A 14,478-nucleotide genomic window follows, 5' to 3' on the forward strand; every position below is an offset into this window, starting at 1 on the left:
GCTGTGCGCCAGAGCCAAGCCGCGGCACACAGGTGCCCAGGAGGTGCTCTTGGCCCCCACAGCTGACCACACCCCAGCAAGTCTGTTCACATGTTCAATCACCATGAGAGCCTGCTCTCGCTCTCAGTGAGCCTGTGGGTATTAAAAGACCTTCTGAGAACTGAGACATTTACGTGGCTTCCACACACCAGGCGCTGCCGCAGCCCGGCTCTCTCCAGCAGCACGGACACCGTCTTTCACTGGGCCAGAGAAAACGTCTCCCTCAAAGCCACCGAGGGAGGCACGGTGCTGCTCCCTTGGCCTTCCTGTGAACGCTGCAGCCTCTCCTCGCCAGCCTGGGTGTCTGGGCCCTTCAGCTTGGGTGCAGCTTCCGTCCTGCCTCCTCAGGCAGGGGAAGTGGCCGGGCTCGTGCTTGCTTGGCTCACTGCAGTTGGTGCGGTCATCTGTCCTTTCCCCATGAAAACCAAATGCTGGGGGCGGCAGCCCCGGCCTGCTGTGCCGAGGACATGTGTGTTAACGGTGAACGCTGACCAGCAGAGCTCTCCCCGGAGTATCCTGCACGCGCCCCACCCACCCAGGCAGGCAGGTGACCATGAGAACAGCGATGCCTGCGACCACAGCATAAAGAGGGAGGAGCTTGTCCATCCTCACCTGGGAGGACAGCAGAATGGCACTGACATGCCAGCCCCCAAGAAGGCCAAGCCGTGTGGCCTCCCCACCTTGCTTGGCCCAGAGGGTGGGTCACTAGGCCCTCTCCCAGAGTGGGAGCCCGGGGTCAGGCGCGTGCCCAGTGGCAGCGGTCTGGCTGGCGGCCCTTGAGCACGAGGACATGCGGTCCTGCCTCTCTTGTCTGGCCGCTGTGTTGGCGGTGCTGACGTCCATCCTGTGGAGCGTGCTTCTCAGGCAACACACGGGCGTTTTTGAGAACTCCGGTCATCTTAAGTCAGTTGAATGTTGAAGAGCTTTGGAGACCAAAAGGACAGGCTTCAGATGCTTGGCAACCTAGTGTGTCACAGACACACGGAAACGCCCGCTCCTGTCAGGAGGATTCTTAGGTTGTGGGCAGACCTGGTGCACCTTGTCCTGAGCCAGCGGCACCAGTGACCTAGGGGGAACACGTCTGGGTCTGTCCTCAGTCTCGGAATTTATGCTGAATTCACAAGTGACAATTCACTGAACACTCGTGGGTCACCTGGTGGTCACAAGCCACATCACAGGTTCTTTTATTCGAATCTTAATTTCTAACATTTTTATAAGTCACACACCACTCTTCACACAAATACACGTGTGTGTGTGTGCACACGCATGCACACACATGTGTTATAGAAAGGCTAAGAAGGGCCAAGGCAGCCACAGGGTCCAGGAGGCTGAACTAGAGCAAAGGCAGAAGCGGATGTGGATGCAGAGTCGCTGCAGGTGGTCAGATAAGAACAGGAACCAGCCAAGGAACTTGTTCAGAGGCAGAGCGGTCACAGGGCAGGAACTCATTCTAGGTCAAGGTCCTGATGACAGTTCCACAGGGTCAGCTTGGGGTGGGACTGGCTTGGTCGTCACGAGCAGGAAAAATCACACTCTGCTAAGGCTGCAGGACAGAACTTCAGAGGTTCATGGCTGTGGAGATTTGCCTGGGCAAGGCGTGTGATGAGGTGATGGGGTCAGCGTGCTGCTATGTCCAGTCTCAAGGTGCCACTCCTTCTATGGGTCTTGAGTGAGGAGTTCTCATCTGATGTGGTTGAAGACTCCCATATCTGGTTTGCTGATATGATTAGGGATGTCCACGAGTCCAGGTGCTCCTGGATAGAGCTTGATGAGTTGGCACTTATAGCTTATTCATCAATTTGTGCCCTATGGTAGCAGATGGCAGTGGTTCACTTGTACAAAAAAAGTTGTGGTCACTACACACCATGGAGTCACCTCAGCACTTAAACTGAACATGGAACATGGAACAGCTCATGGCAAACTAGGAAAGGTTTAGGCACAGCCTGAGAACTGCTGTTCTGCACACCATGGAGTCACTAGGGCAGACACAGCCTGATAACTGCTGTTCTACACACCATGGAGTCACCAGGGCAGGCACAGCCTGAGGACTGCTGTTCCACACACCATGGAGTCACTCAGGGCAGGCACAGCCTGAGAACTGCTGTCCTACACACCATGGAGTCACTAGGACAGGCACAGCCTGAGGACTGCTGTTCCACACACCATGGAGTCACCAGGGCAGGCACAACCTGAGGACTGCTGTTCCACACACCATGGAGTCACTAGGGCAGGGGCAACCTGAGGACTGCTGTTCCACACACCATGGAGTCACTAGGGCAGCTCTACTGCGGCTCAGGCCCACAAGGATGGGAAGTCCAATCCGGGCTGCCCAGTGGGTAGCCATTAAACCCAGGTGGCTACAGCAGAGGAATTTGGCTGCCACAGCTGAAGGGCTGAGTTTTAATGTCACTTACTTTTAAACCCCTTAGATGTGGATAGCCATGTATGCGGGCGGCCCTGTGGGACAGCACGCCCCCCATTTGGGTCCTGGACACTTCCCTCAGTTCTCTCGCAGCCTGCCGGGTTGCTATTAGCTCCATTCACTCATGGAGTCATACAGGTTTGTGCAGAAGAGAATATTGTGTCCAGAAGGCAAAATCCTGACAAGCAAACACACAAATGTCAGACCTAAGAAGGCCGCGCTGGTGCACCATGGGATGTGGCAATCCCAGGGTGCTCTGCACCTGCCCCAACGGGGAAGCGTGTCACCGCAGGGTGGCGAGGTCCAGGCTCACAGACAGTGTGCACGCCACACACGTGCTCCAGCAGCTTCTGGGTCCCAGCACACTCCTGGCCCACCTGCAGATTTGCTCAGTACTCCCTCTAGAACTGCACTGAGCTCCACCAGGGGGTGAGGGGCAGGGAAAGATTCCTTTCAAAGGGCCGTTGGAGAACCTGAGGAATCTGCGCCCAGTTAGAGCTGTGGAAAGCTCCAGAGGGCTGGCGTCTGATTGACAGGGGTGGGAGCCTGGAGGAGCTCTCTCGGGGTCTGAAGGAAGAGCAGCGCGAAGCATCCGGGCCAGGCCGGCTGCAGTGAGATGTCCAGAGAGCAGGCTCCGACCCGGGGTGAGTCGCTCCTCACGGAGGGATGCCGCGCTCTGTGTGATGCCTGCTCTGTTCAGCTGCAGCCGTCCAAAGCCGGCTCCCTGGCCACGTGCTGTGGGAGAGCAGCCAGAGAGAGTGTCATCACAGCTCCACATGCAAGAGTGCCCACAGGCCCCCCCTGGACTTGAGGCCAGCCACAGGTGTTTGGTCTATCTGATCATCTGGGACCACGGAGACCTTGTACACCGAGGATGGCGGGTCCCTTGGGGACATAGAATGTGATGAGCACAAAAGGCCAGGTCTTGGCAGCCCTGTTAATTGTGACACCCGCTGTGTGGGAAGGCGGCCTCAGGCCACATCAAGCCAAGTTCAGTCCACACGCCGGCCCAGTGGGCGCAGGCCCCCAGCTCTGCCGCCTGCCAGCTTCGCCCCACTCCAGTCCTGGGCCTGGCTCTGCATTGCTTCAGTGGGCCCTTGTGGAGCCCTGAGTGAGCCCTTCCTGCAGGGTTCCTGGGGCGGGGGGCTCAGGAGACCAGGCAGGGACTTGCACATCTCAGGGTCAGGCGGGGGCTGGTCAGATCTCAAGTTAGGAGGGCTCTTGGAGCAGATCCCTGGATCACCTGCAGGGGTCAGGCCAGGGCCCCGAACACCCCAGAACACTCACATCCCATTCTCTAGGGTGTGGGGGTTTGTTTTGTTCTGTTTTGTTCATGTTCAGAAGATGTACTTCAGTGTTTGAGTGACGCTGGCTTCAATTTCCAGCACAAAAAAAAAATTAAAAGGGGTTCTTCTCAGATCACTGTTGAAATACAAAATACTTAGTCGTTAGGGACAGTGGAACCCCCTGCCTTTCTGGCCAACTCCTCAACATATAAAAGAAAACCTGTCTTCTATATTTTATTCCTGAGCATGGAATAATGTGGGTTAAACCAAACAGCAGGAGCCTAAGTGTGATTTTTTTTTTTGAAGTTATAATTCCCTTATTGCTCAAAATAAAAGTATTGTTTTGTGAACAACTCAGGGGAACCCATCTGATCTGCTCTTTTCCTGGATGTCTTAGTTGTCATGTGACCTGTTAGAACGAATGGAACACTTCAAAATGTGTTTGTAACTATCTTCTCATCCTGTCTTCTCATAACCGTATCTGACTTGATCTTATTATGAAAGATGAGACAAACGAGAATCGTGGCCTGGACCACATGACTCTCCTGAATGTGCTCCTGCCGGGGATGCCGTGGCCAGAGGCTGGTGAAACGTGCAACCACCTCTGATGGACCTTGATGATCGGCACCTCTCTGCACTCACTCTGTGCATAAGATTCTCAATGCACATCCAAAGGCTGGGGGGTCCGTTTTGCTACCAAATATGCAGAGCCAAGTGCTAGCCCTGTGCTTCGGTAGCCCTTGGAACAAGTTGAGCAGGTTTTGCTGGCTGCTCTGATGCGTCTGATCATGGGGACAGCAGATCTTTCTTGGAGGAAAGCTCTGCATAGAGAAGTGGAACTCCGTTTAGCAGCCTGCTGTGCTCCTTGAGCGCAAGGGGGCCGAGGAGTGTGGCGCCCTTGAAGTGCATGTGAGCCTCTCCACCTGTTGAATCTCATCGCATTGACACTCACAAGGCCTGTTTTTACTTGAGAGGATTTATTTCCACCTTTCCAAAGTCCTGACTGTGGAAAAGAATCAGCAGATGAATAACAGTAAATACTAATGAGGGTCCAGCTTGCACCTGTGAGCTCACTGAAGGTCCCACAGCCCTCTGGACTGCTGCATGGAGCTTTGTCACAGTGGAAGAGGTCGCCAAAGAGGCCAAGGAGGGGCAGAGCTAAGCGTGCAAGTCAGAGAAATCACGTCTGGGCTCTGACGTGTTGGACAGGCCTTGCTCCAAGCCCCTGACCTATCACCCTGAGTTACCTGCACTGCAGGAAGCAATTAAATAAAGGTCACATGAAAGCAGAGAGTAGAATGTTAGGAAAATTAAGCAGGGATGACTTTATGATCTAAACTAAAGGAAATGCATCCACTTTCAACCTAAGACGGGAGCTTCCTGTGCCTCGTTTCATTTTCAGTCATGGAGAATATGTTGAAATGAGTGAACGCCCTTCCATGAATCAGCTGTAAGTGTACTCAACTCAAACTTGAAATTCACTGCACTATCCAGCTCTTAAAGCGAAAGCACTGTGCCAAGCAGAATCGCTCCCTCTGCCCCGTCCCTCCTGGCTGACCATCCTCCTTGTCCACATAGCCAGCCGAGACGGAGTAAGTGGCAAGGTGTCCGAGTTCCTAAAATAGGAGCCAGGGTCCAGTTGCATAACAGACCTTGGTAAGCAGTTTCACTGCGACATTGGATAAGATTTCTTTTGGTGTGGCTTCTAAAGATCAACCTTTGAATACAACCCTGAGCACATTTCTTTGCATTTGTTATTTGAAGAGCACTGCAATCTCAATCACCCTCTAGCGTGATCTCACAGAGAATGTGCCTTAAAACTAAGTAGCTAACTGGGCCACTTGCTGATCTGGGCTGCTTCCTGCAGGAAGAGGCTTCAGGGGCTGCCTGCAGTGCCCCCCCCCCCGGGCGATGCCATCTACCTCCCTGCAGACTCACCCTCTGTGGGCTTTGTTTGGTCTGCAGTACCGGGGAGGAACAGGGCGCGCACTGGGTGAAGCGAGCACCCAAACCCTGAGCCGCACCCCCAGCCCTACACGCGTCTTCTTCAGCAGCTTTACTGAGGTGGAATTCAAATGCCGTACTTTTCGCCCTTTAACATGTGTGAGCAGTGTTTTAACATAGCCATAGATGAGTGCAGCTGTCTCAGGCCCGTGGTAGGAAGCAGTGTGCCTCATGAGGGCACCTGTGCCCTTTGGGGTCAGCTACCCCCACCCTGGCCCTCCGCCACCACCAACCCGTCTGGATCCCATGAGACATCCCTGAGCGAGCGTCTGGCAGCTCCGCGGCTGCCTTCCTTCCCCAAGCATGGTGCTGTCGGGCTCCTCCACGTCAAGGTGTGTGTCGGGACGTCGTGTCTTTCTGCTGCACGGCACGCCCTGTAGTAGCATCCTGTGTTCTAACTGTCCGTCCTTCCGCTGGTGGACATTCGCGTCGTTTCTGCCCCTGGGCTGCTGTGGTCCTGTGCAGGGAGCTGGGTGCACTCCTGTCCCGGGGCATGTTCTCGCTTCCTGGCCTGTGTACCTAGGAATAGACTCGCTGAGTCATGGGGCGACTGCGAGCTGCGCTGCGGGACTGTCAGCCTATTTTCCACAGTGGCTGCACCATCTGACGTGCCCCAGCACAGTCCCAGGGTTCCCGTTCCCCACACCTCCACCCGCCATCCTTGCTCCCAGCCTTCTGGATCCCAGCCACCCTGTGGGTGCAGTAGAGCCCCTTGGGGTTTGATCTGCATCTCCTTGATGGATGGAGACCGTGAGCCTCGTGCCATGTGCTTATTGGCATTTGTATGTCTTCTCTGAGAAAATGTCTACCCAAGTTCTTGGCTCATCTTTTTAAATTGGGTTTCTTGTTGTTGTTGAGTTGGAGGGCTCTTTGTATACTGTGGGCACTTGACCTTGCCAGACTTAGGATTCTAGTGTTTCCTCCTGCTCTGAGTGGTCTTTTTGCTCTCTTGTTGGTTCTATTTGGAGAAAGTTTTAATCCTGAGGAGGTTCTGCTTAGGCATGACCTGGTGTGGCTCATGCTTTGGGGTCCTATCTAAGGACCTTGCTAGTGGCCTGGTTTTTATGGTCAAGGAGCTTCTCACCTTTGGTCAGTCTCCGGCTCTCGTCCTGTTGCCCCTGCTATCGATTTCTTTAAGAAGTAAAGTGCCGCTGTTTTAAGTGCCTTTGTGAACAACTTACCTCCTCCAAGTCCTAGGAAGCAGGCTGGCCTGGCCTCCTCCAGCACTGCTCCTGGCCGACCAGTGGCTCCAAACCAGGGCTGTTGGCCTCGCAGGGAGAGGTTCTGGTCATCTCAGCTGCAGGCTCCACTAGCCCTCGGTGAGACGCCCACCAGGGACTTGCCCTCCACTGGCCTCCATGCTAGGGGAGGCCTGGCTCTTGGTGGCCAGCCCCACCTGTCCTGCCGCTGCACAGGGGGCAGGGCTGGGAGATGGAATGTGCTTCTGGTGTTCATTTTCCTTTGTAGACTTCGCCTTGACCCCAAAAGCTGTCAGCATCTTGCTGGTGTCCTGTTACTCATCCAGACCCAGCCTGGAGCAAGCACAAGACCGTGGGCTTTCTCCCCCCTCCCCCCAGGAACAAAGATGCGGAGTGATGGATGTGAACCTGTGGCACTGTTGGTGCCCTGTGCTGCGGCTTCAGTACCGTAGGGTTCCAGCCTCAGGTTAGCACAGACGTGACTGTCCCACGTGGCGGGAGGCTCTCCACCCACACGAACACCAGCAGACGAGGCTGCCTATGAGCTGCCCAGTGGGCCCTGCAGAGGCCCGAGGTGGCTTCTCTGCCTGCTGCGGAGCAGCTGAGGTCCTGCAGAGTCTGGAAGAGAGCCTCGATCTCTGCCCAGCCGGCCGCCCAACCTCAATGTGCTCCAGGTGCAAGGAGTGATCTGCTTCTGAAAAAGAGGACTGCAGAGGGAGGATTCGCACTCAGAGCTCACAGCTCCCTGGAATGCAGTGTGTGCCCAGAGGTGAAGACTGACCTGCTCAGCTTCCTGGCCCACCCTGAGCCGTTTCACCACGGATGTGGACGCAGGCCTGGACCCCACTGCCCACCCAGGTGGTCAGCCACCTACCCAGGCACTGCCATCCGTCCACCAGAGCAGCAGCTGTGCATCCCTTCAGGCTTGGGGTCCTGGGGGGCTGTGCTCTGGTGACACCTCTCCTCAGCTAAAGAGCCTCTTCCAGAGGCCAGTGTCCCCCAGAATCACCCTAAGGCTGTCTTCTTTTGCACCCTCTGAAGCCTGTGGCTGGGGGCAGGGGTGGTGGCTCTTCACCCCGGGGGTTTCCAGACCCCCTCTGGGCTGGTGTGTAAGGAACAGCACGCCACCTCTGCTCACCTGGGCAGAGTCGCCTGGACCCATCCACACCTGCTGGCTCCGTCGCCATCTTGTGCTGCCGTCTCACCCCCAGGGGGCCAGGCACCAAGGGCAGGGGGGCAGGTGTGTGTGATGGCTGGAGCCACCCCACCACCCCATCCACCTGCAGCCCCACCAGCCACCACACTACCCCCAGGGAGCAGGGTTCCAGCACTGGGTGCAGGGCACAGAGACCTCCTAACAGAGGCTCCTGGACAAAAAGGGCAGGAGCCAGTGAGTGAGTTCTCAACCTGCCCATGGAGGAGCCTGCCGGCCCACCCTGGATCTGCAGAGGAGGAGGGGAGCCTTGCAGGCTCTGTCACTGAGCCTTCTCCTGTTTACTTCCTCCTCAAGACTCTTTTAAAGACCCGCAGTTTGTGGTATCCAGAGTGGTGCTGCCTAAACTTGGCCCAGCAGCTGGTCACAGTCCATGAAACCCTTGGTCTGTGCCTCCCATGTGGTTCCCTGGCCTTTGAGCGACTTGGCTGTTATTTTGGGTCTCATGCATCGGACCCCCTGACACTCAGACACCAAGGGGCCTTCTGCCCTGGCCGCAGGCCTGGAGTCCGGGTCCCCCTGGGAGCTGATTTCTGGGAGCTCGGGGGGCTCTAAGAATTCTGCCGAATTCTCAGAATCCACTCCTGCACATATGTTCTTTCACAGCTGCTTGTGGTGGCGATGATTCAGAGTGTGACATACACTTTGTTAATGTCACTTAAGGACAAATTTTAACATCTTTCTTCTCCTGAGAAGTGAATCAGAACTTTGGTAATAAATTTTTCACAGTATGACCACAAGGTGTTGTTCCTCTCCCAGGTCCTTTCTGGTTAGTTTTGAGAGTTTTCTACAGAAATATCTTTGGTGTCATTCCTACGAAAATTCTACCTCCAGCCGGATGCAGTGGTACACGCCTATAATCCCAATGGTTCAGGAGGCTGAGATGGGAGGATCACGAGTTCAAAGCCAGCCTCAGCAATGGCAAGACACTAAGCAACTCAGTGAGACCCTCTCTCTAAATAAAATAAATAAAATAGGACTGAGGATGTAGCTCAGTGGTTGAGTGCCCCTGAGTTCAATCCCGGGTACCAAAATTTTTTAATATGTGCATGGGTGTCTTGTGTGTGAATACATGTGTGTACCCATGTGCATGTGAATACATGTGTACATATGTGTGCGAGCATGTGTGCTGTGTGCATAAATAGCTCTACTGCATAGAAAATCTCAAGTGGCAGGTGGAGTACCACCAGGGCATGGATGCCCAGGGTTTAGAAGATGCTCCCGTTACAAAGGGGTGCCAGGCTGAGCAGGCCTCCTGCACCCACCAGAGTCCTTGCACAGGGCCGTGGCTGGCGCCTGTGTGGTACATCTGGCTCAGTATTTTCCTTTGCTGCCCCCACTCGGTCCTGACGGAGGAAAGTGCATGACATTCCCGGAGGCTGGAGGAGGCCAGTCTGTGAGTCCATCTGGATCAGGCCTAGGGTTCACGCTGACCTCCTGGGAAGCTGTCCCTTGAAAACTAGAGGCCAAGGCGGAGTGAAGTCTCTCCCCTGCTCTACTCATAGACAAATGAACCTGTTGTGATTCCAGCAGATCCAGAGACTAGAAATTCCTTGGCACCAGAGCCAGCCTTTCTTCTCCCCACGTCTTCCCTTGTCGGTGTCAGTGTCTCCAGGGTCTGCGCTTCTGTGGGGGCTGTGTTTCCTGTGACTTCTGCAACAAACCTGCAGAGACACTGGCGACTTGGCGGGAGTTAGCCCCCACTGTGGCCAGGGCTGGTCTCCCCCAGCCTCTGCACTGCAGCAGCCCTCTGCCTGCACTACTGTGGCCACAACAGACCCCCCCCACGTGTCTGCCTCCAAGTCTCCTTCTCACAAGGACACTGACTGCTGGCTTAGGGCCCCCTCTTATCCACTCTGACCCCCCTCTTAACTTGGGGGCCAGACAGCTGCAAAGACCCTCTATCCAAATAAGGTCGTGTTCCCGGATACCAGGGGTTAGGACATGCACATATCTTTCAAGGGACACAAGTCAACCTATGGTGCGAGTGAAAGTTCATGGCTAACTGTGGCGTTGGAGGGAGTGTAGGAGCACAGTGTCTTGGGCCACACTCTGCTCAGCCAAAATGGAAGAGCAACATATTGGGAAAGCCCCCAGCCAGATCCCAAAGCCCAGGAGTAAGGGAATTGATAGTAACTGAAAAACAGAAAAGGAAAGATCCGTTGCTCCGGTTGGTAGAACATAGGACGTCTGCACATGACTGCATGCTCGTGAGCTTGGGGCCTGGTTTGCCTGGTAGCTTCTAAGTAAGCGGTAGTGCACGGACTCTGTTCACCTTGGGCAGAACTGGGGTGGCTTGTTAGGAGCCACAGCAAAAATATTGATACAGGCACCTTTGGATTTTATTGACTGCTAGCCAGCAATTCACATTCATATGGTAATTGGACTCATGCTGTCCAGCTGGGCCCAATTTCAGGACTCAGGTTACTCATGTCACTCTTGTAATGGGAGAGTTCCCATTGGTTGGAAAAGGATGGTAGGAGGGTGTTCCGGGGGAAGTGGAAACCCCCCGGCTCAGGTAGACACACACGTGGCGGACCCACTTGTTAGGGAACGCACACGGCCTCTCTCTAAATAAAACTTTGTCTCAGTTTGACTGGCTTGTGTTTTTGTGCCCAACCGGGTTGCAAGATTGCAAGCCCGCGTGCACTGACAGCTCAGCAGGGGATCGCTCAGCAGGGGTGCCGCAGGCAGTGCTCGGCAGCAGGAGCGGGACTCAGCCGGCCCGGGGCCGGGCAGTTTGCGGCAGTGGCTCACATATGAAGTGCTCTCTGGGGAAGCAGGCCATGGCGGGACTTGCACGTGTGTTTTGCCCTCGAGACAATGGAGCGCCCTGGCCCGTGGTCCACAGTGCCTCCGTGGTTAGGTGCCACAGGTTAGGTGCCGCAGGCCAGGGCGCTCTGCAAATGAGCCTCCTGGTCTCCAGCAGGACGTGAGAATCACCGTGCCAGACCTGAGCCCTCCCTCCTCTCCCGGCGTGCTCCCTGCCATAGGTGACAGCGAGTTCTCCCATCTGAACAGATCAGTCGTGTTGTGTTCCAGTCCAGCTACGGGATCTGTGTGGGGTGGGCAGGGCCGGGGAGTTCCCAAGAGGGCAGTGTGCTGCCTTCGGGTGGTTTAGCAGCACTGGCTTCAGACACAGCCCAACTGCACACGGGAGAACAGCAGACCAGGACGCCCCAGCTCCCACTCTGCCCTCCAGCCCAAGTGCTGACACCTGCCTCTGGGTGGCAGCTCTGTCCTCTGCTGGACCACGGGGCAGGGTGGATGGAGTGCGTGTCCCTGCAGGACCAGCTCCAAGTTGTGCCACCTGCTGCTCTCCTGGCCCACAGGGCGCAGCACACTGAGATCTCCCTGGTCAGAGAGTAGAGCAGAGAAACCCGCCGTGAAAGAAGGAGCTAGGAAGAGCTGCCCGCTGCCAGGCGCCAGGTGCAGGGAGACAGCCAACCAAATCCTTTCAGGATTCTCCTTAGAATCTCCATTTCACTTAGCAAACACACAGCAGCAGTTTCCATGGGCCAGGCACGTCCTACCCACCTTGAAACACTAACTTATCCTCATTACGACCTTGCTGAGCAGTATTCACACCTTCCTTCCATTGATGAGAAGCCTGAAGCACAGAGAGGCTAGGAGACACAGCCATGGTCACACAGCTGATAAGCAACCAGTGTGCACCCTGAGGTCTCCCTCCAGGCGGTGCCTTCCCCGTCTCTAGAAGGGAAGAAGGTATAGTCAAAGCCATGCACACCCAGGGTCCTGGCTAGAGGCTTCGGAGATGAGAGGTTGGTCTGGAAAAGAGTAGAGCAAAGTAAGTGCAGAGTGAGACCTGGGGCCTCTGCGGCTGGTGGCGGCCACGTTGCTGCCCAGAGGTGCTGGGCGGGTCTGGAAAGGTGCACCTTGGCCCCCTCAGCTTCAGAAGCTGCCCTGCCCGCGGGCGCTGTGAGGAGGCACAGGGGCCAGGCAGTGTCGGTGATGAGGGCCCGAGGGGCACCCAGGAGGCTGGAAGGTGGGAGCCGGCAGCGTGGCCAGGGGGCAGCCTGGGCAGGACAGGCAGCACCCCATCCTCCTCCCAGGCAAAGGGCAGAGGTCAGGAGCGGCCAGCGTGAGCCCTGAGGGGAAGACAGCAGGAGGGGCCTAGTCAGTGCAGCCCTAGGAGGCTCAGGCGGGCAGGCCCTGGAGGAGGGGAAGCACCTGCCCGGGAGGGAGGGGCGGCCAGTGACAGCCTGAGCTCCTGCCGCGGGCTCCGGTCTCCTGTGCAGCACCACCCAAGAAAGTAGTTGAACAAGTTGAGGCATAAACACGGGGAGCAGAGCCCTATCTGCCACCGACACTGGTGTTGAGACCGCGCCCTGAACCTTCTACACTCCAGCAGACTCACCTCCTGCTGCCTCAGGGTCCCAGACACAGCAGACGGGCGGCCCCTGGGGAGGCAGGGGGCGCGGCCCACCTTCCTGCAGGGGAAGCTCCCCGCCCCCCAGGAACACGGTGCCCCTGGACCTAGCACTGTTCTCTCTCCCCAGAGAAGGAACTGGCTTCTAGTTAGCCAGCGTCTAGATTCCAGGACTCGGTCCTGCCCCAGGATGTCACAGGCCACATGGGCACCCTCCCCGGGGAAGGGATGAGGCCCAGCTGGTTGACTTTATCCAGGCTGGTGCTCAGCTGCTCTGGTACGAAGACCATCAATGGCACCCAGAGAAACTTGTGCTCAGGCAGAGAACATGGCAGAAGTAAAGATCCTCTGCAGAACTTGAAGCAGGACTCCCTTTGCTGCTTGCAGACAGATGTGAGAACGCAATTATCCCCTAAAAAGAACATGGAGGAACCCGCCCTGGCTGCTCAGCTGAGGGATTCTGTTGTGCTCTCTTCCAGGACGGTGAAGCTCACAGAGGAGAGCCCAGGAAGAGACGGCATCTTGGTGAGCTCGCCCAGGCGTCCTCGGAAGACAACGAGGTGTTCGGTACGTAAGGACGTGGCCTGGGCAGGCTCCCAGGTGGCACTGGAGCACACGCACCTTCTCATGGGCCACCCTGGGCCTGTTCCCCTGGGCACAGTCGTGGGCTGGGAAGGGGTATGGAGAGTGGGCCTCCCCATCTCCTAGTGACCACTGTGACCTGTGACCTCGTCCTGTCTAGGTTTGCCCTCTGGCCCTCTCCTCACACAGACCCCGAGCCTCTGGGCTTCTCCTCTCTCTCATCCTCTCTCTCATCCTCATGCGCGTGGGCCGTCTGAAACAGCTGCGGAGGACGGGAGGTGCCACCCTGGGGACTGCGGCAGTGATGCGGGCAGTTGGGAAACAGCCATGGCCGCCGTGTGTTCGTTTCCGTAGCGCCTCACTGGGCACGAGTGGCCTGGACGTGTGGGTGTCCCTCTTTCCTGCTCCCCAGGAGTGGAGAAGTGTGCTTTCATCTGCTGTGTGTCCAAGTGGTGGGATCCGTTCTTTCTTCCTGATGCCAAAGCCCGGTGACCTACCTCGGACCGCAGGGTGCCCGGGAGGCAGGAGGGCTGACCTGGAGCGGGGCTCCTCCTGTCCCCATTACTCCTGCGGTGAAGACAACAGGCGGCATCCCTGTGCCTGGGTCCCAGGGCTCCCAGGCCACCACGGGAAAGGGGAGCGAGTTGCTGGGGGTCAAGGAGCATCAGCCCATGGGGCAGACACTCAGGGCCGGCGCCTCCTGGCCGAGCCCTGCCTGGCCTCTGTCTAGGCCAAGGCCTCTCTACTTTCCCCTCTCGGGCAGGTCAGTCGACCCCAGTTCTCTTGTTCCTGACTTTTTTCCAAGTCCCTTCTTTTCTGCACTTGTGTTCTTCTGAGAAAACACACATAAGTACGGCCTTGTCATTGCCACTTCCCGTGTCTTCAGCCTCCGTGAAAACCGCGTAACCGAAACGCCCTCAGAGGACGAGGAGTCTTCGCTTCGTGGACCCCTGCTGACCTCTGCTGCTGCTGGCCGTGGTCACGGGAACTGTGGGGGCTTTCCTGAGCACACGCACTGCCCGGAGGGAGTGGGCTTCCATGGCAGAGTGGCAGAGGAGAGGGCAGAGACCGCAGCGTGGGTGCCCTGGCACCGTGGCCCGCACTTCAGAATACACAGGCCAGGCACGGTCTCTGTTGGACGGAGAGGCCAAGTGTTGGCCATGCTCAGAGTGAACCCACCCGAGACGTCGCAGAGCGAGTCTTCTCAGTGCCTCTGGACTCACGTTCCAGGTGCACAAGGAACTAGTGTATGCAGAAGAGACGTGTCCGAGACCTCATGGGAGTGCGGCGGGCGAACGTCCACCCGGGGTTCCTTGTTAATAGCACACACATCTCTATCGTTA

General features: G+C 56.7%; 1 protein-coding gene across 5 annotated transcripts in view; it reads left to right on the forward strand.

Moving 5' to 3' along the window:
• The window catches only part of Mbp (myelin basic protein), a 100,805-nt gene that overhangs the window by 26,916 nt on the left and 59,411 nt on the right, over positions 1-14,478 (forward strand). For all 5 annotated transcript variants that reach the window (XM_026414137.2, XM_026414140.2, XM_026414138.2 and 2 more), the window contains exon 3: positions 13,033-13,120. In XM_026414137.2, coding sequence (XP_026269922.1) covers positions 13,033-13,120 — 88 coding nt within the window. The remainder of the gene's footprint in view (positions 1-13,032; positions 13,121-14,478) is intronic.

This window comes from Urocitellus parryii, chromosome 13 (genome assembly GCF_045843805.1).
Source record: "Urocitellus parryii isolate mUroPar1 chromosome 13, mUroPar1.hap1, whole genome shotgun sequence".
In the NCBI taxonomy this organism is placed as follows: Eukaryota; Metazoa; Chordata; class Mammalia; order Rodentia; family Sciuridae; genus Urocitellus; species Urocitellus parryii.